Below are 24,826 nucleotides of genomic sequence, written 5' to 3'. Positions count from 1 at the left end.
GGAGAACAAACAGAGAACTTAAGTATTTAGCAAATAGGGCTATTTCTTTCATAGAATCAAACTCTTTAGTGTTTCCCACAAGTGTTGCCTTTTGGTTTCCATTTCAAATTTGAGTTAAGAATAGTAATAACCCAAATGTTAACCTGCCCTATGTAGTATACAAAGTATTACACACAAATCATAGGACCATTCAATTGTCCAATTTGTGTTCTGAACCCACTGGTGAAACCTAAAGTCTAGCAAGGAAGAAAGATGAAACTGTGGAAGAGGTGATCCAAACTTTTCAGCTTTGTTACTCTTAAGTAACCCAATTTTCAGCAGCTCAGGATCTACTGCACATACCCAATTTTGTACACTATGAGTAAAATCCTGGCCCCAGTGAAGTCAATGGCAGAACTGCCACCAACTTCAGTGGAGCCAGAATTTCACCCTTCAGCTTCACCTATAGAAAGAATGGCTGGAGGAAAGTGCCAGAATCAGAATTTGGCAGAATTAGAATGACAGTTCAACTACATGGAGCTCTAGCATTCAGAGAGAGATCTCATGTAGCTAAGAAAGTGCATGGCACTGACAGGAAAACAAACATTCCAATTCCCATGCCATGACAAACTACTGGCCTATGTAAAACAATATTGCAAAAAACAGGCAGCATTTGTTGTTTCAAAAAATTGCAATCTCTGCACACCTCCTAAATTTCTACCCAGTAATACACTTAGCCAATTATGCAATTTTATTTAATTATGCAATGCCAAGCAAAGAGGAAGAATATCCTTCTGGTTCCTCAAACATGGTCAGTTTATGACCTGAAGCTAAGTTTTGATCATCCTCAATGGTCTTAAAATCTTTGCATTTATGTAGAATCTTTCATAAGAGGCTCTTTAAAAAGTGTTTTACAAACACTTTTCCTTTCTACTTACAAAGATCAATAAATGTTTTTTCTTTCCCACACACTTTTTATATATATATATATATATATATATAAAAGGAATCTGAGGCACAAAGGTTAAGTTACTTGCAGAACATCTCGCAACCCAGTGGCAGAGTAAGTGACACAGGGATCCCAATTCTAAGTCCTTGAATATCTCCACAATACTGCCTATGCTTATATTTTCAAGGCACTTCAGTACCTACATAGTGATAGGCGCTTCATAAACAGAAGACAGGCACGATAGACTAGGGCATTCAAACAATTTGGATCTTAAAGTGCACTTCAGTGTTGTTGGTTTTGCTTTTAAAAATGCAGTTTATATGGTAGCTGTACAAGGGGGTTGAGAAATGGTACAGGAGAAACTTCCTTCAACTCCCATAACGTCAGTACAATAGTTCCCTAAATTGGCTTTCTAGGATGCCAGAGAAGTGCAAAGGGAATATAATGCTACATAGTATAGGACACTCAGCCCATCCTGCTCTACAATTCTATATTCTGGATTCTAGACTTCTGGGCTGAGAGGGAGGAAAACATCCCCCTAATCCCTCATTTATTTTAGGATGAGCTATAATAAATTCCCATGCTGCCTATCCCCCTTTTCCTGCGTCTCCTTTCTTATCTCCATTTCAATCCTTACACCATGTGTGCACACACAGCCCTTTTCTCAGCCTGTTCTTTCAGAGTTGCCTTTGCAGAGTGAGAGGCAGCATCAACATAAGAACAACTGTTACCGTATTTTGTTTGTTCATCAACAGTTATAGGCTGGAACAACAAGTGTCGAGAAACAGATGGCTTTCTGATAGTTCTTCCTATACTATAGGAATGTAACTCCGGACAAAAGTTAGGTCCCAGAAATTCTCACCTACATTAATGTAAATGTAAGCTTGATATGCATTAGTTGTAACATCTATATAATACTTACATGAGCTGAAAACAATTTGGAGTTGGAGACAAAAGGCTCTCTAAAAACTTTTATAATGAGATTTAGTTCCCGTATGTACTGTCGAACCTCTGCCATAAATGACTTGACTAGATCATAATAGGTTTGTTCCCCGGAGGTGGAGGGTTCCTCATCAGATAAAGTTAGTGTACTTATATCTTCTACATCTTGATGGAACATATCCATCAACACCTGTGTAAATGAAATTGGAGAAGGTAAGTGGTTGCTTTAAATATACACAAAAATTTGATACAAAAGTTACCAGTGGGAGGGGAAATAAGTTGTTATAAAAGATCTAGTTGAATACTATTAATGGGAGGCTTTGTATGTTGCCTTGAGGTTGGTTAAATTTATTTGGTAAAAAGGAAATTTAAATTATTTTTTCTTAATTCAAACTAGCTATGTATCATCTTAATTCTAACTCAGAGCTACAGGAAAAAACTGACTGGTAGTTTGGACTGTTCTACACTTTATACCCCATATGGAAGAGGGGCGGCAGGTTTACACACATAAGGCACACACACCTACGAGTGGGATCCACAAGGACAAATGCTTGGAAATATGCAGTTTGGTAAATGCGTCTGTTCTCCATTTGGGGTAGGGGTATGGAAGAAGCAGAAAGAAGGAAATATAGCTTATATTATGTGAGACTGATCATACTTAAGATGCTTATGGACAGAAGGTAAGGATTACATTACATAAAGGAGCAGCCTGCAAGCAGCATAAAGGTACTTGAGAGAATACTGGACTAATGCATATCTATGACAGAGCATAGGCAAGTGTTGATAACTTTATGTCGTCTCAGAGTTAACTGATAAGGCCGGGCTAAGTCTGGGAACGCAGTATGGGCCATATCTGTGTTTGATGTGGTGAATAAGGCAGAGCCACAGAAGTCTCTAGCAGGTTGTCCCTTCAGGGCAAATACCATCGGGCTGGATGTTTGCTTCAGAGCCCTTCAGAAACCTGGGAGGTTTCTGCTGTTTATGCATGGGGTTGTTGCAACTCTTCAGAAGTGTGACTGTAGTGTACTAGGCACCCTTACATCCAAACCCTGTTAAGGCTGGTTTCTTGGTCAATGTATTTTGCTAGTCCCACCAACAGCTGAAGGAGACAGAAGATTAGGAGAAAGAATAGAAGGAATCAGCATCATTACCACAATCATATGGCAGGTACCCAAGCTTCTGCTGAACATCCACATACAGACATGTATCTGCCAGCATGATGCCGGTGATGGAGACAGCTGCCCTATACTACTAAGCCCTGGTCTGGTCAACATAAGACAGCTTTTGTCGACCTAATTACGTTAGAGTACGCACTACAGCCTTGCTCCTGCCAATGTAAGTGCCCTACTACCCCAAGTGCCCTACTACCCCACCTCCATGAGAGGCATAGGGTTTATGTTGGTGTAGTTAGGGTGAGGCAATGTCTGTGTAAACACTGCAGGTTACTTACATTGGCTGTCATTCTTATCAATGTCAGGGCTCCATGCTGGAGCCATGAAATTGACAAGAAGAGTTCACAGTTTGGGCTGTCACCCCAGGTAGGGTGGGGGGGCTCCAGCTAGAGCCCAGCTGTCCCCCTGGGATGCTGGCTCCCCACAGGGCTGCTGCCCCAGATCCCTGCTTCCCACCGGAGGCTTGAGGCGGGCAGGGAAGCACATGCTCCCAGCAGGGAGTGGAGCAGATCTGAGAGCCCGGGCTCCAGCCCCCCACCCTGCCCTTCTTAAGTCAGTGGAAGTGCTCCTTATGAGGCTGTGCACCACCACCAGAAGGAGGGTAGTGTGGACATGAACCACTGCAGTAATTACTGCAGTGGCTGTAAGTCAACCCAACATAGGTCAACTTAAGTTTGTAGTATAGACATGCCCCAAGTGTCTTAATGGTCACTAAGGTCTCACAAGGTACTTCACTTTCCTTTAAAGCTAAGGAAGAAATGAATGGGGGAAGAGTGCACAGTCAATACAAGGCTGAAGCAAGACAGGGGACCATTCACTAGAGCAACAAAAAATGAAAATCCCAATGAGCTGATTAACACAAGTAATGCCAACAACAGTCAGGGTAAATACAATGAGAAGGGGACACAAGAAAGGTTCCATGGACTTCAATTGATGCATCCGATGAAGTGAGCTGTAGCTCACGAAAGCTTATGCTCAAATAAATTTGTTAGTCTCTAAGGTGCCACAAGTACTCCTTTCCTTTTTTGCGAATACAGACTAACATGGCTGCTACTCTGAAACAATGGAACTAGAGGCTCTGATCTCTTTTGAGGGACTGATTCCAAGTTGTGTGGGGTTTTTTTTGAAAGGGAAAAAATACAGATTATTTTCCCTCCAATGTGTCAAAAGATTGAGACTAGGTGCCCAAGGCAGCTAGAATGCAGCAACGATTGAGAACAAGCCAAAGGAATTTGGCTTATCGACCAGTCAGAAAGATGGTCTTCTGGACCACTGGGGTATGCTGAGGTTGCACGAAGTGCCCCAAATAAAACTTTGCACCATCAATCCCCAGGAATGCTCTACATTGAAGTCACTGTTAGTCTCAAAACAGCAATAATTTTAGAAGTTCACGTACTGCTGGGGGGTTTCTAAAGGAAGAGGCATATCAAAATTCTACATTACAATACATTTAAGAACTAAGAGTAATATTCAACATGGAGATTTTTAGACACCATTCAAGATCTGGTTAAAAATTTAATATTGCCTCCCCCCAAAAATTCCATTCATCTGACAAGTATGAATTATGCCACCTACCTTATCAGCACACATTGCCACTTTAATGTCTTGTTTTGTAATTTCATAATGTCTTATATTTCGTACGTAATTCCCAACGAGCTTCAAGATATCTGCAGAAATGTATTCTAATACTGCTACTATGTAAACAGATACTTGGTGGTCAATTTTATAACCTAGAACTTCCTAAAAGTAAAAAACAAAACAAAACAAAAAGTGCATCATTAAATGTGTTATACAACCAGTCAAATAACTAATTTATGTATTTTAGAATAAACCTATGAAATCATATGTTTAATGACTATTGCACTACACAGTCAACATCTGTCCATCATTAGTACTAGTAATACAAAAAATACTTCTTTCTATACGTATAATCAGAACAACAGTGGTATCACAGATAACACTGCATGGTTCATACTAACTTTGAAATGCTGGCAGCGCTACCAAGCATTTATAACATGCAATACAGTTCTACTTGACACGATCTAAAAGCACTTAATTCTCTTTATTACTCAGCCAGAATAAAAGTATTGTAATTTTTAGCAGATAAGTATTTAGGGTTTTCCTTTTTTCGAAAACTGTTACTAACCTTTCAAGATGTGTTGCACATGTACATTCCTCTCTTGATGTGCGTGCACCCCACACAGAACACCAGAAATTTTTCCCTCAATGGTACTCATTTGGCGGAGCTTGAGCACCCTCTGCTGACACCAGTAAAGGGGCCCAGCTGACCCTGAGCCCCCTCAGTTCCTTCTATCCAGAAAATCCAATGTAGAGGGGAAGGAGGACAAGTTGTAGAATGCACATGTGCAACACATCTCATAGAACAAGAGATAGAAAAGGTTAATAACTGGAGTTTTCCTTTGAGCATTCCATGTACATTCCATTCTTGGTGAGTTTCAAGCAGTTAAATAGGTGGAGGGATCAGAGTTTATGTACACACAGACTGCAGTACATCTCACCCAAATTTGGCATAATTTCTGAACTACTGGGTGATGGTATAATGGGAGGAGATAGTGTGCACAGATGACTCAGTTGCTGCTTTACAAATGTCCAGCATAGGGAACTGCGCTAGGAATGCCACTGAGGATGCTTGAGATCTTGTGAAGCTTGCCCAATGGTGAAACACCTGTCAGATCATAACAAGCGCAGATACTTACAGTTATCTCAGATGAAATTCTCTGTGAAGAGACTGGAAGATCGTTCATTCTGTCAACTATCGTCATGAACAGTTGGGTGGGTTTGGTCCTGTCTATGGATGTTAGATGAGCACTGGTGTTCTACAATGTGTGTAGCAGTTGCTCATCTGTATTTGCATGTGGTTTAAGGTAAAATACAAGTAAGTAAACTGATTGATTGATATGAAACTACCGCAGAGAGAGAAAACTTGGAGGGGGTAAAAATACACCTGGTCTTTAAAGATAACCAAGTATAATTCATTGGATGTGAGGGCACAGTTCGGAGACCTTTATGGCAGAAGTGATAGCAATTAGGAAAACCAGCCTTTAGCAGCACCAAAAGGTTGGAAAGCTGATATTGCTGCCAGGTAAAACTGGATAGAGGAAAATGCTAAACCTTGATGTTTCAGGTGCAGCAGACAGGCGAATATATTTTGGCTGGACGAATGCATCAGTGAGACTACCATTTGACAAGCCCAGAGAGAGAATTGCTTCAATTTTGACAGGTAGAGGTGGAGAACTGCTACTTAATAAGACCTGGTGAACTTGCTCTCAGCAAGCCTGCTCTTTGGGATTTAACCATGGAGCTTCCAGGCTGTTAAATGAAGAGATAGAAGGTTTGAATGGAACAGCTATCTGTGGTCCTGAGAGATCAAACTGGGGTGCAACAGGAAGAAGATTGGAGTTGCCAATTAAAGGACCAGTAGAGTCAAGAAGTGGGGTTGGCAGGGCCATGCTGGAGCTAATAAAATAACTCAGGCGTGATCCCACTTGATCTTTAGCAGCACTCTGTGTAGGAGCAGGACTAGGGGGAAAGCACTGTAAACCTTTTCTACCCAGAGTAGCAGGAAGGCATCTGTGATAAAGCCCAGACTGTGGCCTTGCAGGGAGTTGAATTGGTGAAATTTTCTGATATACTTGTTTGCAAATAGACCTATCTGGGGAGTCCCCCACTGCTGGAAAATGCACTGGTTACATCACTCATGGTGACTGAAAAATGACCTGCTCAGGCGGTCTGCTAGCTCATTCCACACCCCTGGAAGGTAAGAGGACCAGAGATTGATTGATTCATTGGCTATGCAAAATTTCTCCAAGTGAACTGCTTCTGACAAAGGAGGGACTAGCGATCCCTAGCCAGTTGAGGTAAAGCACTGCTGAGGTGTTGTCTGTAAGAACAACAGATTTCTCCCTGATATGAGGTAGGAAAGCCTGACAGTCAAGACAAATAGCCCTGGCCTCTCTGATGTTGCTATGAAGAGCAAGCTCCCTCAAGGACCAAAGACCATGAGTTCGGAGGGGCCCCAGGTGAACTCTCCACCTTAGAGCTACGTCCGAGATCAAAAGTCATTGATGGTTGAAGGCTGATGACAGGAACGTTTGGACAAACACAGAGGATCTAACCACAATTGAACAAAATGAGAACAGGCTAAAGTACCATGGGCACAGTGTTCAAATGAAGATAGGCTGGTAAGTACACCGAGGCCAGGCATATCTGGAGGGGCCTAATTGAACAAACATGAAACAACAATAAAATTCAGTAGTCTGTGTTCTCTTGTGAGTACTTGGAAAAGCAGGAAGAGCTGTTCCAGCGGCTGTCACAGGAGGTAAGGAGGAACAGAGAGCTTGGGGTAGGCTAGGCCCTTTATATTGGTGCTAGTGGTTCGAGCCACCCAGATGGGCATCATTGAGGGGAAAATTTCCGGTGGAATACACACACAGAATCACTCGAAGAACAACTTAAACAACTTCTGGAAAGCATAATCATAGTCCTAAATGTATTTAACAAGCATACAATTAACTGAAATAGAAATATTACAATGATGATGATGATAAACGAAGTATCTAGATTTTAGTGTATCATGTAAAATTTGTTTTATTCTTTTTGAGTTACATTTCAGGCAATATACAGACATTCAATGAAAATGTCAACCTTAACTTTATATAGTTCTGTAAAAGACAGGTTTGCCTAATTTTTAGCAGCAAGGTAATCAATTACGATTTGAGTACTTACTTTTAACAAAGGATGAATTTTTTCTACTGGGAGAGATAATGGATTTCTTCGTTTCCTCTTTTCAATAGCAGACTGGGCATCAGCTATTGCCCACTTATCAATAGGATGGGGAAAACTTTTTTGAACACGATCCTTAGGAAACAGAAAACAAGCACTAAGGGCTCAGTGAATAATCTGAATGTATTCAGCAAGTAGTATACTTGTTAAGATAGATACTTCACTGTTATAGATTAAAAGCAATTCCTTAAAAGGAATAATTTATTTTGATGTAACTGTGTTAATATACAGATAGAAACTAAAGTTATACCAAAAACTATAGAGAGATACATATTTAGTGTACAACATTTAGGGTGTGTATTGCATACAAAAAACTACAAAAAACATTAAGGTTGCGAAGTTTTTTGTTGTGAAGTTTATTAATGTTTGTGAAGCACTCAGATGCTACAGAGATGAGTGCTATAGAAAAGGCCACAAGGAAATTAATAATTCTGTCTTCAGAACAGGGATTAATAGTGTGCAGTGACTAAGACATAGAGCCACACATTGCATAATAAATAAAATACAGAGTAGCTGTTCTTCCAGTGAGCACAGTCCATCCTGTGCACTGAGTAAGGCAGGGATACTGTGGAAAAAAATAGTCTGATCAAGTAACTAAAGACCATCATTATACAGACACAAGTAGGGAGCCAAATTAAGATTCATGGGCAAGCTTAATTCTGGTGTTTCCAAACTGCTGAGTGGTTGACTTTGCAACCTTAATGTCCTATTAATGTAGGTTTTTTATGTATAATTTCCTAGGTTTTTTAAAAAAGCAAACTAAAAACCAGCAGGGACAGCCCCCCCCCCCAAGCAAATACCGTACAGTACCATGTTAAACTAATAAAAACATTAAAGGAAAGTTTAAGAAAAAAGATTTGACAAGATAAGGAAACTGTTTCTGTGCTTGTTTCATTTCAATTAAAATAGTTAAAGGCTGCATTTTTTTCTGCATAGTAAAGTTTCAAAATTGTATTAAATCAATGTTCAGTTGTACAATTTTGAAAGAACAACATTATGGAACATTTCAGAGTTACGAACAACCATAATTCTCGAGGTGTTTGTAACTCTGAGGTTCTACTGTATTCCTCATTAGAGCGAGGCTGTAAGCCCGAAAACTTCTCTCTCTCACTGACAGAAGTTGGTCCAATAAAAGATAGATACTACCTCACCCACCATGTCTCGCTAATATCCTGGGACCAACACAGCTACAACAACACTGCATACATGTATTTCTCATGACATTTTAAAGTGCTAATGAATTAGACTATTCATCCAGAGCATCCCAAATTAAACCTGCAAAATATAGAATAGAAATATTCTCTGTACCTCTACATCCAGAAAGCTTCTTGGCTGGGCTTGGCATAGCATATTCAACAACTGCAGAATTAACTCCTCAACATATTGTAAAGCATCTTCAGCTGAGGAAAGTTTAGGATGGACCTGCTCCTGAACCTACATTGAACAGAAAATTCATTTAAACCTTGCACACTTTCCCCACTGAGTCCATGCTTTATTTCCATGGAAGTTAACTTACAGTTAAAAGAATTTCAGGAGCAATAGACCACAGACCTAAAAACTAATAGAGAGCCAGAATTTTATGTGGCCTAAATCAGCATAGCTCACAGATTGAAGTCAAAGGAACCATACCAATTTGTGCCAAATCTAATCCACAATACTGAAGCGAACATATTTTGAAATACGCAACATTTGATGCTGACTTAGTTCTACTGCAATGTCTACAAGATATTGTCTGATAATGAGTGGGCTGTGAAGCAGCTATGCATATATATTTTTAAAAAATTGCATATTTTTCCCTTTCCCTCCCTTCATCTATTGCTTGCAGACTAAACTCTTTAGGCTGGAATAATATACGAGTGTCCTATGCTTAATGCAATGTGAGCTACCATAATGCAAATATTAAAATAATTTTTAAGGTACAGGCACTATATTTAAATAGTTCCAACTTTTTAGGAAAATTTAGCAGTCTTAAAGCTTTAAATTTAAATCAATTTGCCTAAAAAGAGTTTGGCTTTCACCAAAAGTAAGTTTCCTTTAGTGTTGTTTGAAGGAAGTTAAACTACCTTAAGTGCCTGTTGCACTGTTTTGAATACTTGATTATTCTGAACCAATCTCCAAAATAAAAATATTTACAATATATTACTTCATCATATCTGAACTCAATAATGCTTCAAATTTTACAAATATTCATGTTACACAGTAAAGGTAAAATTTAGATTTGCAGTTATAGCTGGGAATAAATTCCCAATGACGTAAATATAGTGAAGCTGCACCTCCCCTTCCCCCCCACCCCCAATATCTGTTAAATTACAGATGTAATTTTCTGGAATACTGGTTTAATAATTAAAAAGTACTACCTGAAACAGGACTGCAGTGTAATGGTTTCTTCCTACCCCTGTAGCTAACAAATAGCTTGGTTTTAACAGTTTAGGTACACACAAAGTTCAAAGTCTTAGGCTGCGTCTACACTGCCACTTTCAGTACTAAAATTTTAGTTATTCAGGGGTGTGAAAAAACATCTCTGAGCAACAAAAGTTTTAGCGTCGAAAAGCGCCAGTACAGACAGCGCTTTATCACTGGGAGCCGCGCTCCTGGCGATAAAGCTACCACAGCTCATTCAGGGTGGGTTTTTTTGTTTGTTTCTTTGTTTTTTATTGCTGGGAGAGCTCTCCCCCGGCAATAAAGCATATCTACACTGCCCACGTCACAGCGCTGCCGCGGCCGTGCTCTAACTTGGGCAGTGTAGACCTACCCTTAGAAGTAATATATTTTAAAAACACCTAAGAACATTGTTCTTTGGAGTATTCACCACAACTGTTTAAGTATTTTTGCCAAAGGAAGCTGATAGGTAACAATCTTCATAGTCATTCCAAGTAGCAAAATCATCAAATTTACTATCCCGCCACCACACTCCAAACCCTCCATCAGTCACCCCAATCCCCTCAAATACCTTCCCTAAATCATAAACCGTCAATCTATCCAATCCGAATATCAACCCAACACGCTAACATTCAGTAAATGATGAATTATGGAGGCATCATTAGTAGCTCCACAGTTAAGGATGCATTCGTATTTGCACTTACAGCAGGAATTAAATCTTAAGAGGAAAAAAAAGCATCAAACGTGCATGCATCATTCTGCCTCAGAAGCAGAAACCTATTGGGCCTGCTGTTCACAAACATGAAGCCTCATGGAGTGCTTCTGTTCTTTGTTATATATCCTACCTTTGAATTTGTGCAGTTTGCTAAAACTTTAATGAGAGAGTGGGTTTAGTTTGACAAATTATGTCCATACTTCGTGGGTCTAAAAGCACCTCTAGGAGTCGCTGCTTTTTACCTTAAAATCCCTGGGAAATCATGAAACACAAATCTCTGTGCAAACTGACTGACCAGAGCATTTATTCTGGATCTGAAGCAAATTTGATTTTTGCCCAGCACCTCATTCTAACCAGCTTGTATGATATAGTTTTGGTGGTGCTTGTGAAACAGCAGAAAAACTACCAGCCTATCAGGCAAAAATCCAGGACAGCTCAGTTTACTGCACGCTGAGATTACCATAAATATCATGTGTTAGTATTTGCATTTCATAGAACCTAAACCTTCCAACTGGGATTAGAGCACCACCATAGTAGCTGCTGTACAAACTGAGTAGGACAGTCTGTCCTAAAGAGCTCAATCTAATTTAGGATGCAACAGTGGATAAACCAAAAATATAGGTTTAGCGAGGGAAGATAAGGAAAGCAGCCATGAGAATATGCATTAACACAGGCTGGCATATGATTTCAAGACTTGTTAAACAGTAAGCCTCGCATGACTGTCTCATAAACAAACTAGGGAAATGCAACCTAGACGAAACTACTATAAGGTGGGTGCAAAACTGGTTGGAAAACTGTTCCCAGAGAGTAGTTATCAGTGGTTCACAGTCATGCTGGAAGGATATAACGAATGGGATCCCGCAGGGATCAGTTCTAGGTCCAGTTCCGTTCAATATCTTTATCAATGATTTAGATAATAGCATAGAGACTACACTTAAAGTTTGCGGATGATACCAAGCTGTGAGCGGTTGCAGGTGCTTTGGAGGATAAGATTAAAATTCAAAATGGTCTAGACAAACTGGAGAAATGGTCTGAAGTAAATAGGATGAAATTCAATAAGGACAACAGCAAAGTACTCCACTTAGGAAGGAACAATCAGTTGCACACATACAAAATGGGAAACAACTGCCTAGGAATGAGTGCTGCAGAAAGGGATCTGGGGGTCATATTGGACCACAAGCTAAATGAGTCAACAGTGTAACTCTGTTGCAAAAAAAAAAAAAAAAGCAGCAAACATCATTCTGGGATGTATTAGCAGGAGTGTTGTAAGCAAGACATGAGAAGTAATTCTTCCGCTCTACTCCGTGCTGATTAGGCCTCAACTGGAGTATTGTCTCCAATTCTGGGCACCACATTTCAGGAAGGATGTGGACAAATTGGAGAGAATCCAGAGAAGAGAGACAAAAAAGATTAAAGGTCTAGAAAACATGACCTATGAGGGAAGACTGAAAAAAATTGGGTTTGTTTAGTCTGGAAAAGAGAAGACTGAGGGGGGACATGATAACAGTTTTCAAGTACGTTACAAGGAGGAGGGAGAAAAATTGTTTTTCTTAACCTCTGAGAATAGGACAAGCAGCAATGGGCTTAAATTGCAGCAAGGGAGGTTTAGATTGGACATTGGGAAAAACTTCCTAACTGCCAGGGTGGTTAAGCACTGGAATAAATTGCCTGGGGAGGTTGTGAAATCTCCATCATTGGAGATTTTTAAGAGTAGGTTGGACAAGCACCTGTCAGGGATGGTCTAGATCAGAGGTTCTTAAACTGTGGCCTGCAGACATTCAGGTGGTCCACGGATAGTTCCCTCCAAGGTATGCACGTTGGCAGCCTCACACGAGAGAATGAAGGGCCACCCACCTAACTAGTGGAGCCGCACAGTCATGGCTCCACTAAGTAGGTGCCTGGACCCTGGAGAAGACGCACATGTAAGGTGAAGTGTTGGCCTTGGGATGAGGGGACAGTGGGGTAAGAAGAGGGGGTGGGGAGAATTTTGAATGTGCAGGGTTGAGGCAGCCAGAGAAAGAGGCGACTTTCCCCAGCTCCAGGGCCGTGGCTGCCGGGGAGAGACAGCCCTCCTTCCCAGCCTCAGCTATGTGGCTGCTGTGGTGTGGGAGAGACCTCCCTCCTTCCCAGCTACAGCTTGGGTGCTGCCGTAGCTGGGGAGAGAGGGCACATCCATCACATCAGAAAGGCAAGACTACAGACGCTCCCCGACTTACACAACTGTTCCATTCCGGAAAGCCTTGTGTTACTTGGATTTTGTGTAAGTTGGAAACGTATACCTGTACGTTATACAAAAATTTCCGTGACTCGAAAATCCTATTTCTGGCTTACGGAGCTTTTCCTGTAAATGCGAATTTGTGTAAGTTGGGTCTTGTGTAACCCAGGGAGCATCTGTACGGATATTAAAATGTGTCATGTGTTTTTATTTGTAGAACAAAAACACAAACAAAAAAAAGTGGTTTTTTTTATATAGCGCTTTTATCCAAAGCGCTTTACAATAGTTAACTAACGGTACAAACAACATTTAGAAAGATCAATAAGTGGTCCGCCAAGTCCCTCAGCAATTTTCAAGTGGTCCATGAAAAGAAAAGAAAAATAAAGGTTGAGAACCACTGGTCTAGATAATACTTAGTCCTGCCATGAATGCAGGGGACTGGACTAGATGACCTCTCAGGTCCCTTCCAGTCCTATTATTCTTTGATTCTATAAAAACAGGTTAATAAAACAAGTAAGTGATTCTCAACCTTTTCATGTGACGCCGTGTTACAATAAAAGGAGTGCTCATGACTCCTCCACAGGCCCCATTTTCAGGTCCAGGTGAAGAACTCATGCAATCATAGAATCACAGGGTTAAAAAGGGACCACAAAAGTCTTCTAGTCTAACCCCCTGCCAAGATGCGGGATTTGTTATGTAAACCATCCAAGACAGATGGCTGTGCACCCTCCTTTTGAAAACCTCCAGTGAAGAAGCTTCCACAACCTCCCAACACAGTCTGCTCCATCATCCTACTGTTCTTACAGTTCAGAAGTTTTTCCTGAAATTTAATCTAAATCTGCTAAACTGTAGTTTGAACTCATTGTCTTTTGTCCTGCCTTCAGTGGCAAAAGAAAACAACTTTTCTCCATCTTTTTTATGGCAGCCTTTCAAGTATCTGAAGACCGCCATCAAATCTCACCTTAATCTCCTCTTCTCCAAACTAAACATACCCAGTTCCTTCAGCCTTTGCTCATATGGCTTGCATTCCATCCCTTTGATCATGTGTCACTTGCATCTAGATCCGTTCCAGTTTCTCTACATTCTTTCTACACATTAGTGACCAAAATTGGACACAGTACTCCAGCTGAGGCCTAACCAGCACCGAGGAGAATGATACTATCACCTTCAGTGACTTGCATGGTATGCCTCTGTTAATGCAACCTAAAATTGCATTTCCTTTTTTTGCAACAGCATTGCACTGCTGACTCATGTTGAGGTTGTGATCTACCACAATTCCTAGATCCTTCTCATCATTGCTGCTGCCAAGCCAGTTTCCCCCATTCTGTATTTGTGCATTTGGTTTTTCTTAGGTGTAGTACTTTACATTTGTCTTGTTGAATTTCATTTAGTTATCTATAGCCCAGTTCTCCAACTTATCAAGATCCTTCTGAATTTTAGCTCCATCCTCCAAAATATTGGCAACCCCTCCCCCCAGCTTTTTGTCATCTGCTGTAAACTTGATCAGCGTGCTCTCTATACTTGCATCCAGGTCACTAATGAAGATATTAAACACTGGACCCAGAATAGATCCCTATGGCACTCTATTTGAGACCTCCCTCCAATCCGATATTATTCCATTAATAGTTACTCTATCAACATGGAATTTCATCTGGCCCTTTCTTGCCCAGTCACAAAACTGGGTAACTGGTCAAGAAAATGGCAGATGAAATTCAATGTTGATAAATGCAAAGTAATGCGCATTAGAAAACATACACGCAACTATACATATAGAATGATGGGGTCTAAATTAGCTATTACCACTCTCTGAAAACACTCAATGTGCAACGACAGTCAAAAAAGCTAACAGAATATTAGGCATCGTTAAGAAAGGGATAAACAGACAGAAAATATCATGTTGCCTCTATACAAGTCCACGTGGTACGCCCACATCTTCAATATTGCATGCAGACGTGGTCGCCCCATCTCAAAAAAAAAAAAAAATCGAATTGGAAAAGGTTCAGAAAAGGGAAACAAATTATTAGGGGGATGGAACGGCTGCCACATGAGGAGAGATTAATTAAGACTGGGACTTTTCAGCTTGGAAAAGAGACGACTAAAGGGGGACATCATAGAGGTCTATAAAATCATGACTGGGGTGAAGAAAACAAATAAGGACTTACTCCTTCTCATAACACAAGAGCTAAGGGTCATCAAATGAAATTAATAGGCAGCAGGTTTAAAACAAACAAAAGGAAGTATTTTTTCCCCACAATGCACAGTCAACCTGAGGAACTCCTTGCCATAGGATGTTGTGAAGGCCAAAACTATAACAGGGTTCCCAAAAAAGAACTAGATAAGTTCATGAGGATAGGTTCATCAATGGCTATTAGCCAGGGTGGGCGGGGATGGTGTCCCTAGCCCCTGTTTGCCAGAAGCTGGGAATAGGTGACAGGGTATGGATCATTTGACTATTACCTGTTCTGTTCATTCCCTCTGGGGCACTTGGCATTGGCCACTGTTGGAAGACAGGATACTGGGCTAGATGGATCTTTGGTCTGGCCCAGCATGGCCATTCTTATGTTCATGGTTGTTTAACCAACTGTGTATCCACTTAATGGTAGTTCTGTCAAGCCTGCATTTCTCCAGCTTACTTATCAGAATGTCATGTGGTACTGTGTCGAAAGCCTTCCTGAAGTCCAGGTATATTATGTCCACTGCAATTCCCCCTCTCCACCAAACCAGTTACTCTGTCAAAGAAGGAAATCAAGTTTGTTTGGAATGATTTGTTCTTGGTTCTGGTTCTTTGGTTTGGCATGATTTGTTCTTGGCTGCTAGTGATTACCCCTTCATCCTCCAGGTATTCAGAAATTGAATATTTTATACCTTGCGCTAGTAGCTTCCCAGGTATTAAAAAAGTCAGGCTGACTGGTCTATAATTCCCAAGTTCCTCCTTTCCCTGCTTTTTAAAGATGGGCGCTATGTTAGCCCTTCTCCAGTTTTCCGGGACCTCTCCTGTAATCCATGAATTTGTAAATATTATTGCCAGTGGCTCAGAGATTTCTTCAGCTAATTCCTTCAGTACCCTCGGGTGAATAGCATTCAGGCCCACTGATTTGAATTCATTCAGATTGGTCTTTACTTATTCCAATCTGAATCCCTTCCCCTTTACTGTCTATGGCAACTTCACTAGTTGCCTGGTCACGTTAATTTTTTGAGAGACGACTGAAGCAAAAGTTGGTATACAGGAGCTCAGCCTTCCTATCATCTTCTGTTGCCAACTGATCTTCTCCATTGAGCAGCGGACTTACACCATCATTCATCTTTCTTTTTTTGTCTGACATTTGAAGAACCCCATCCTGTTGTCTCAAACATTTCTTGCCAGCTGTAACTCATTCGTTGCTTTAGCTTTTCTGATTGTGTCCCTACATGCTTGCACTATTCCCATGTAGACCTCCTTGGTGACATGCCCCTCCTATTTTGTATCCCTTTTGCTTTTTAGAGAGCTAAAAAGCTCCTTGTGCAACCACACTGGCCTCCTGTGGTGGTTCTTATCTTTTCTCTGCAACGGAATAGCTTCATGTTGGGACTCTAGAATTCTATCTTTTAAGAAATGCCAGACCCCTTCGACTCCTTTTCTTCCTAACTGGTTTTTCCACGGGACCTTGCCTACTATTTCTCTGAGTTGAAATCTGCCTTTCTGAAGTCCAGTGTTTTTGCTGTTCTCGTATCCTCCAGTCCATGGGATCTTGAATTTTACCAGATCATGATCACTTCCTCCCATATTCCCAATCACCGTCACATTCTCAAGTAATTCACCCCTGTTGATCAAAATCAGATCCAAAATGGATGACCCCCTACTTGCTTCCTCAATTTTCTGAATCAGAAAGCTGACTCACACACATGCTAATAAATACATGAACTCAGAAGATGAAGTTAATGTTCAATTTACTGAGCTCATATATATAGCCAAACATCACACTCCAGTACCAAAGATCACTATTTATCTGAACACTTGACCCCATCCTGAAATGACGAGAACTTGTTTGTTCTGAAATGCTTATCTGGATGAGATAAGGGAGACTATTAAAACAGCTGCTTAAATCTTTTATAAAGGCTTCAGAGAGTGCTAAACTAGTCACTGAAGTTTCACATCCATTTTAGAAGTTTTAAAACTACAAATCCCTTTCCTGCTCAGTTGTTCATCTTTCACTCCCATCTTGTGAAATCACCACTTTACTAGTTCTTTAATCATAGCCTTCAAGGCAGACAAGCCCTAGATTTCTAATGCAAGATACAGACTGGGGTGAGCTGAGCTCTTACTGAAAAAAATTTCATTCTTTGTTTTAGAATAAATCTACTCACAAGAGTGTTATATACAGTAGAAAAGTGAACAGATATTTTGTGATGTCTGGCTACAAATCTGGAAGTACAACTTGGGGCATACATTTGAGGAGGACAAATTTATGGTTATGGCGGTCATGTTATTGATTATATATAGCAGTGAGGTAGCGCAGAGGCATGTGATTGTTGTTAGAAGTATCAGTGAGTTTCAAATTACGGAATTATATCAGATAAGTGACTATTTCTACACCGATAAGAGAAAGCTGAATGGACATTCTTGACTAGGCAGATAACTTGTTAAAATGAGTATTCTTTCATCTCTTTTTATAACTTTAAATCATAAGTTACAATACATACATTAAAGCGGCAAAGAGTCCTGTGGCACCTTATAGACTAACAGACATATTGGAACATAAGCTATTGTGTATACATACATAGTACATTGATAAACGTAAGACAGAGTAAACACAGCAACAGACAAAAGAACAAGGGTTGTTTGGCTTCACCATACCTAAAAGCTTATTCCTAGACATGCCAACTTTAAATATTTATAGACTAGTCACAAAATAGTTCAAATAAAGACTGAACTAATACACTGAGTATTCAGTACTTAGAATAATTGAAAGAACATTCTGCTAGGGGCAGGTGGGCAACAGGATGGTGTGCTATCTTCCCAAAGTCAAGGTGTGAGGTCTTACTAAGATTGGCTTCTGAAGTCAACAGATAAGGATCTATTGGTGATGGTTCATATCTGCACTAATGATATTGCCTTGCAGGATATTTTACAGATAATAGATTACTTCTGGGAACTCTGAAGAATGCTTAAAAAGAATGTCAATGCTATCTTCTCAGAGATGTTTCCTGTCCCATGAGAGAAGGAAGGCAGAAGATTCTGGAAGTGAACCACTGGTTAGGTAAGTGCTGCAGGTATGTTTTGTGGAACATCGGTCCACTTTCTACGGTTCTATTCATCGTATAGTTTGGATGGCCTCTGGATCAGCAGAAGTTGAACCAATGTCCTCAGGGGCAGGCTGGCCAGAGTACTCAGGAGGGCTTTTAATAACAGATATGAGCACAAAATCGAGATGCTAAGAATAATCAAGGAGGCAAAGGACATGAAGAGAAGAAGTTAGTTAAATTACCTATCCACCAGTGCTATTTTGAAGAAAAAAAAAAGTGTTCATAAATAACCACAGAGCTGCTGCAAGCCGGTGAGGAACATCTGGTAAACGTAATGCACAAGCTTCTCAACAAGATTTACAGACAAGAGAGATAATAGCATCTATCCATTAAAAGGAGATAAGAGCAAGTGCAAGAACTACAGAGAAATCGGCTTATTGAGCGTGCCAGGAAAAGCATTCACCAAGATACTGAAGAGGAAAATAAAGAGGTATGTGGAAGAGGCACTTGCAGAGGGATAGGCAGAATTTAAACCAACAGGTTAGCTATTTGTGAAAAGAACATAAAACCTGTTACAACAACTTTATAGACTTCAAACTGCCTCCTTATAGCATTTGGCAGAAAGGGTTATGGCAAATTTTAAGAATGTAATGGCGTCCCTTGGAAATTGATCAAGCTGACAGAAAACATCTACAGAAAGTCTATGAGCATGGTGAGAGTGACATGAAGCTGAGGGAATGGTTTTGGGATGACCACAAAAGTGAGACAAGGATACATATTATTCCAAGATTTGCTCAACTGGGTACTGGAAGCTGTAGCACGGAGAAATGAATGGTAATGGCTGTAGCACAGACAACTGAAACAAGACAAGTCATGGTATGTGAGAGGACAGAGCATAACTTTAGAGTCACAGGTAGTATTGATTTCTATGGCACCGACCAACTTGGATCTATAGAGAATACTTGACAAGGTAGACAGGAAAAGCAGAAAATTCAGACTGAAGATCAGCATGGAGAAGACAAAAATGATGGCAATTGGAAGGCAAGCAGAGAAGGCATTGGATAGACATGGTGAAGAATGACATCAAACAAGAAGGTTTAAAGATGAACAACGCCATGAAGCTGATACAAGATAGAAAGTGGTAGAAAGACTTAATTCGGCCCCATCATTGCTGCTGAGCTGACCGATGGGATTAAACAAAACACCACACAGACAGCAATGTTAGGAGCCTGAGTAACAAACAAGGAATTGTAATTGCTCATTTCTTAATATAAATTTGATCTAGTTGGTATTACTGAATCCTGATAGGATGATTTGCACCAAGCTCTCCCAATTGATGAGATATAAGAGCTTCCCTTGGAAAACTTTGAAGTCCAAGATCTGCCTCACCAGGTATTCTTCTGACCCCTGAACCATAATGGAGTGGGGAGATGGCCATATCTGTCCAGGAAAGAAGCTGATGTACTTTTTCCAGCAGGGAAACATGGAACACAGGGTGCATCTTGATCTATTCAGTAGCAGAAGTTTGAAGGCCACTAGGTTAATCAGCTGGATAACCTGAAATGGTCTCAGATATTGGTAGTCACGTTTCCTTGAGGGCCAGGCTGTGCCCATGCATTGCATCGAGTCATACCTTACCACCGACTGTGATGTGAGGGGTGTCCTGCCAAAGGAGGTCAGTGTATCTTTTGTATCCCTCCTCTTGGCTGATTCTAGGTGGGTTTTCAATTCTTAATGGACATGGTGCAGGTGCTTACACAGGTTAGAGGCTAAAGGAATCGTGGGAAGCTGGCAAGTAGACAGGTGAAAACGAGGGTGGAAGCCGTAGCTGGCATAAAAAGGACTTTGGCAGATTGATATAAAGCAACTAACATATTGCTAAAAATTTGGTTCACTTGGTCCATCTAACCATCAGTCTCCAGGTGATAGGTAGAGGAAACGCACAGATTAACATCCAAGATTTTAAATAAATTCCTGCAAAAAAACAAAAACAAACAAACAAACAAAACCTGCAGTCCTCAGTCAAACAATGTCAGATGGTAAATCATGACGCTTTAAGATATGTTTAATCATATCTGTCGCCTCTGTATTAGGAATTTTCCAGCAACATATAAAATGAGACATCTTTGTGAGAAGAATGCTGATGATAATTAGTATGGCTGGGTGGCCCTGGGAAGTCAGTGAGAAAGTCCATAGAAATAGATAACCAGGATTGGGATGGAGTTGACAATGGAACCAAAGCGCCCACAGCAAGGAGATGGTCCAAGCACATACAAACTCTTGCAATGTTCAACATTATACACCAATATAGGTTTGGCCACCAGAAATCGAGAGATCAGTTTCAATAAATTTTCTAGTGACCGAAATGGCCTGTCGGGGTGAGTCATGACGTAGCTGGAGCATGGTACGATGCGATAGACTATAGGGGACACAGATCTAATCTTTGAACAAGAAAATCCTATCCTTGACCGAGAAGTTTGAGTCGGGGCCAGATCTGTGATGGCTGGCCTCAATTTTACTGCAAATGGACCATGAGGTAAGGAAGACTTGAAAAGACAGTAAATCACTGTTTGCTAGTACATTGACAAGATGACAGGGTTTCAAGACTGTCGCAAGCTATGGGGCGGGGGAGGTGTCTATTCCCCTTGTCTAGGTACTCGCTCTTGTAAGATAGCGTGCCAGCTTCGCATTTCAGGTACCAGGGCAATAGTTCAGGGTAAAAATCAAATCAGGATGGGGGGGGGGAGGGGAGAAGAGTAGGGTAGGGTAGGGACCAACAGATCTGGTATTGATTGAGAGCATTTGCAGTTTGCAGGTATTCTCAATTCCTTTGATCCGTGAATATACCTAAAACAAGAAAACATGCACCTTCCAAGTGATGACACCAGTCCTCAAAAGCCAGCTTTGATGACCAGCAGTTTCTTGTCACAGACTTTGTAATTTTGTTTCACAGGCATCAGCTTTCAAGAGTGGAAAGAACAGGGATGGAGAAGACTCAGGGACCTATTTGCTATGATAACTGCTCTGATCCTGTAACAGGAGTATCTACTTTGACAATAAAAAGTAGAGTCAACTCCAGGTGAACTAAGATGGGTGCTAATGTAAATGCTTCTTTCAGTTGACCAAAAACAGATCTTTTGGGCTTCCTGTGTCCAAACACAGTGTTCTTTGGCAGCAGCTGGGTAATTGGGGCCATTACCTTTGAAAACTTTACTGATGAGCCACCACTAGAAGTTGGCAAACTACAGAAAGCACTGGACAGTGCAGATTTTTCTCAGCTCTGCCTAGTCCACACTTTTCTGGTATTATATTTATCCCATTGTACAAAGTGATATAGCCTAAAAAGCCAAATGGAAGACACAAAGAGCTGTTCTTTTGGGGCAAACAGAATTGGAGCCCTGGCAGGGGATGTAAACTGACAAATAAAGTTTTTTTGCCAGATTCTCATCGAAGTATTCCCGTAGGGCAGTGATTTTCAACCTTTTTTCCATTTGTGGGCCCCTAAAAAATTTCAAATGGAGTTGCAGACCCATTTGGAAGCCTTAGAAGTCTGTGGATCCCCAAGGGTCTGCAGATGGCAAGATGAAAACCACTGCTGTAGGGCCCCGAGTCCTGGTTCCAACAAGGGATATATTAATTCAAATGGAATTTTAGCCCGTGGCTGGAGGTTGATGGGGCAGCCACAATACTTACACAGGGGACAAGACATCAGTTTAAAATTAAATAAATAAATAATTAAAAACCAAACATTAGCAAAATCTCAATACTTTGCAGGGATTGTGAGCCATTATCTCCTTAAATTTGTTAGATACAGAAGGAAGTGGCCTTCTCCATGCCGTTCTTCATTTTCTTGGTGCCTGACTCAGACAGTCACCATTGTTGGCAGTAGCCAGACTCAAGCCATATCTCCTGCATCTTCCAGGAGATATTTGGATCATGGACTGAGAGTAAGGGGCTGTAGAATATGATTGGGAAAAGGGGTGATTTAAACAAGTTAAATTGGAGAGTTTCTTGGTGGTCTTGGATTTTGATGAGAAGGGGTCCAATTTTGTGGGTGACAGGACCTAACTACAGCATGGTACCGATCATTCAACTCCACTAAGTCTGGAGCAAGCTCTTTGAACCAGAACTTAGTTAGCCTTAATGAATTCTGCATCCACAAAATTGCTAAAGACCCCAGAATCCACAAGCACAAGCTGGGTGAAGCTCACCTCAGATATAGATGGGATATAGAGACAGAAAAAGACTTGCAGCTGGGGATGGCAACAGTCCACAACTGTTAAAAATGCATGTTGGCAAAAGAGGGGTCTGTTTGGGGAATCACATCCAGCTGGGGTAGGACATGGTTGTTTCCTGGATCTGCACAGGCCTGGATTTGATGGAGCATTTAGTGGCAAAGTGGCCTCACCCACCACAGTAAAGGGAAAGGCTGCTGAATTGCCAGTACACCATCTGCCATTCAGGGAGGTGTCTTTGCATTGTGTCAATCTGCACAGGTTCTGGCGCCGGGGGCTGCCTGTGGAGGGATATGGGAATGGGACTGAGCTAGACTGGGACTGGACAGTCAATGGTCAAGCCATATGTATAATTCAATGTCTGAGCTCAGCACAGTGTGTGTGGGAGTCAACCTAGCCCAACTAATCATTTATGTTATCGTCTAGTCCCTGGTGGAAGTGACAGACCTGTGCTGTTTTGTTCCACTCTACATCAGTGACCAGATGTTCAAAGCAGGCAACATATGCTGAGCCAGACCAATGGCCTTGTTTAAAAAATTGCAGGTGGCTTCAGCGATACAAGTCCGGTTCAAGACAAATGAACAAGTCAAAATGGCCAAGGACTGGGCTTGCCTGTTCTAGGAGAAGTGATACCCAGTGTAAGGAGTCACCAGTTAGGCTATAGCTACACTAGCACTTTTGTCAGTAAAACTTTTGTTGGTCATGGGTGTGAAAAAACACACTCCTAACCGACCTAAGTTTCACTGATAAAAGCGCTGGTATGGACAGCACTATATTGGCTGGAGACACTCTCCCACTGACATACCGACCACCACTCGTTGGGGGTGGTTTAATTATGCTGACAGGAGAGCCTTCTCCTGTTGGCACAGAGCAGCTACACAGGAGACCTTACAGCGGCGCAGCTACAGCAATACATCTCTGCCGCTGTAAGGTCTGTAAATGGACAGAGGCATTCTTAAATTGCAGCTGGGCAACCTGGCGCTGAAGGCACTGAACTAACTTCAACATCTCAGTAACGGATGTTCTGGGGGTTTCCACCTCGGTTGCTGGACTAAGCAAAAAGAGGGAAGTCTGCTCAAACTGTCAGAATTGCAGGGCAGATGGATGAGGCAGGAGCAGATACTGGCTCACATGGAAACAGGCAGAGGCTGGAGCAGAAGCAAGGCCCAGCTGGACCAAGAACAGGCTGAAGCTGGAGCAGAAGCGGAGGGGCAGTCTGTCAGAACTACTAAGCAACGGGAGTGTTCCTGACCAGGTAATGACTGGAGACTACTCAGCAGACTAGAGAAACTACTTCCCAAGGCAGGTATATAGCATCCTAACGGATCACCTGGGTCCTCACTTGTGCATTGGCTGAACCCTGATTGGATGGAGTGGGGCCTATCACAAGACCTGCAGGTAATTGCCTCCGATGACTCACCTCTGGCTCAGGGATGGCTTAAGCAGGCTCAGCAGTGACTCATCACACAGCCAGAATGCTTGTAGCAGAGCTCTGGAAGAACACACCTCCACTGTCCCCCACAGCACTGAATTATAAAACTGGGGAAATAGTTGTAATGGAAAGATTGACATCTCCACTGAAGAAGCAAAATGAAAAATATTTAGAAATTTGGCTTCCTTTCATCATTTACTTGGATACAGAACAATCTCCTGATGCCAAAGTAAAGAATCCACATTTCTGAATATCAATTTATTTTCAATAATGACGGGAAGGAGTGGCTTTTGGATCTTTGTCAAACCACAGAAGTAGATGTTAGCCTACCTAAAATAGAAAGATTGGACTATACATTGAAGATTGAAAATGTTAAAGATGCAGAACTGGAAAATGACGACACTTTGCAAATGCAATTTGTATGATGGTTTATTTGTGGAAATGTTATGGGCAGGGGAGACAACAGAATAGGAATTTTCTGTACTGTATTTATATTAGAATTTTAATAAGAAATTTCCCTGAGATAACAAGAGATTGTTTGTGAGCGAGACTTCCCCCAAAGGCTATAGAACTACTGATAGCACTCACTTGCTCATTACCTGCAGGTCTAAAAGCAACATAGTGAAACAGGCCATGGTGAATTGCATAGCTAGTTGAATGAAGTGAACAGTTATCCCTCCTGGTAAAAAAAAACAAACAAACAAAAAACAAAAAACCTTGACACTGTACACAAACCCATACACATTGAATTGTTATCTATTCCTCTTGATACTTTGTGATCC

General features: G+C 41.2%; 1 protein-coding gene across 3 annotated transcripts in view; it reads right to left on the bottom strand.

Moving 5' to 3' along the window:
- SOS1 (SOS Ras/Rac guanine nucleotide exchange factor 1) overlaps positions 1-24,826 on the bottom strand; it is an 83,809-nt gene that overhangs the window by 50,528 nt on the left and 8,455 nt on the right. For 2 of the 3 annotated variants that reach the window (XM_043512178.1, XM_038397579.2), the window contains exons 2-5: positions 9,154-9,279; positions 7,789-7,920; positions 4,618-4,782; positions 1,851-2,060 (exon numbers count right to left, since the gene is read on the bottom strand). In XM_043512178.1, the coding sequence (XP_043368113.1) occupies positions 1,851-2,060; positions 4,618-4,782; positions 7,789-7,920; positions 9,154-9,279 (633 nt within the window). Of the gene's footprint in view, positions 1-1,850; positions 2,061-4,287; positions 4,452-4,617; positions 4,783-7,788; positions 7,921-9,153; positions 9,280-24,826 lie in introns of those variants that run through there. The other variant, XM_043512179.1, reaches the window with a different exon arrangement.

This window comes from Dermochelys coriacea, chromosome 3 (genome assembly GCF_009764565.3).
Source record: "Dermochelys coriacea isolate rDerCor1 chromosome 3, rDerCor1.pri.v4, whole genome shotgun sequence".
Taxonomy (NCBI): Eukaryota; Metazoa; Chordata; order Testudines; family Dermochelyidae; genus Dermochelys; species Dermochelys coriacea.
This window is presented reverse-complemented; position numbering and strand designations above follow the sequence as displayed.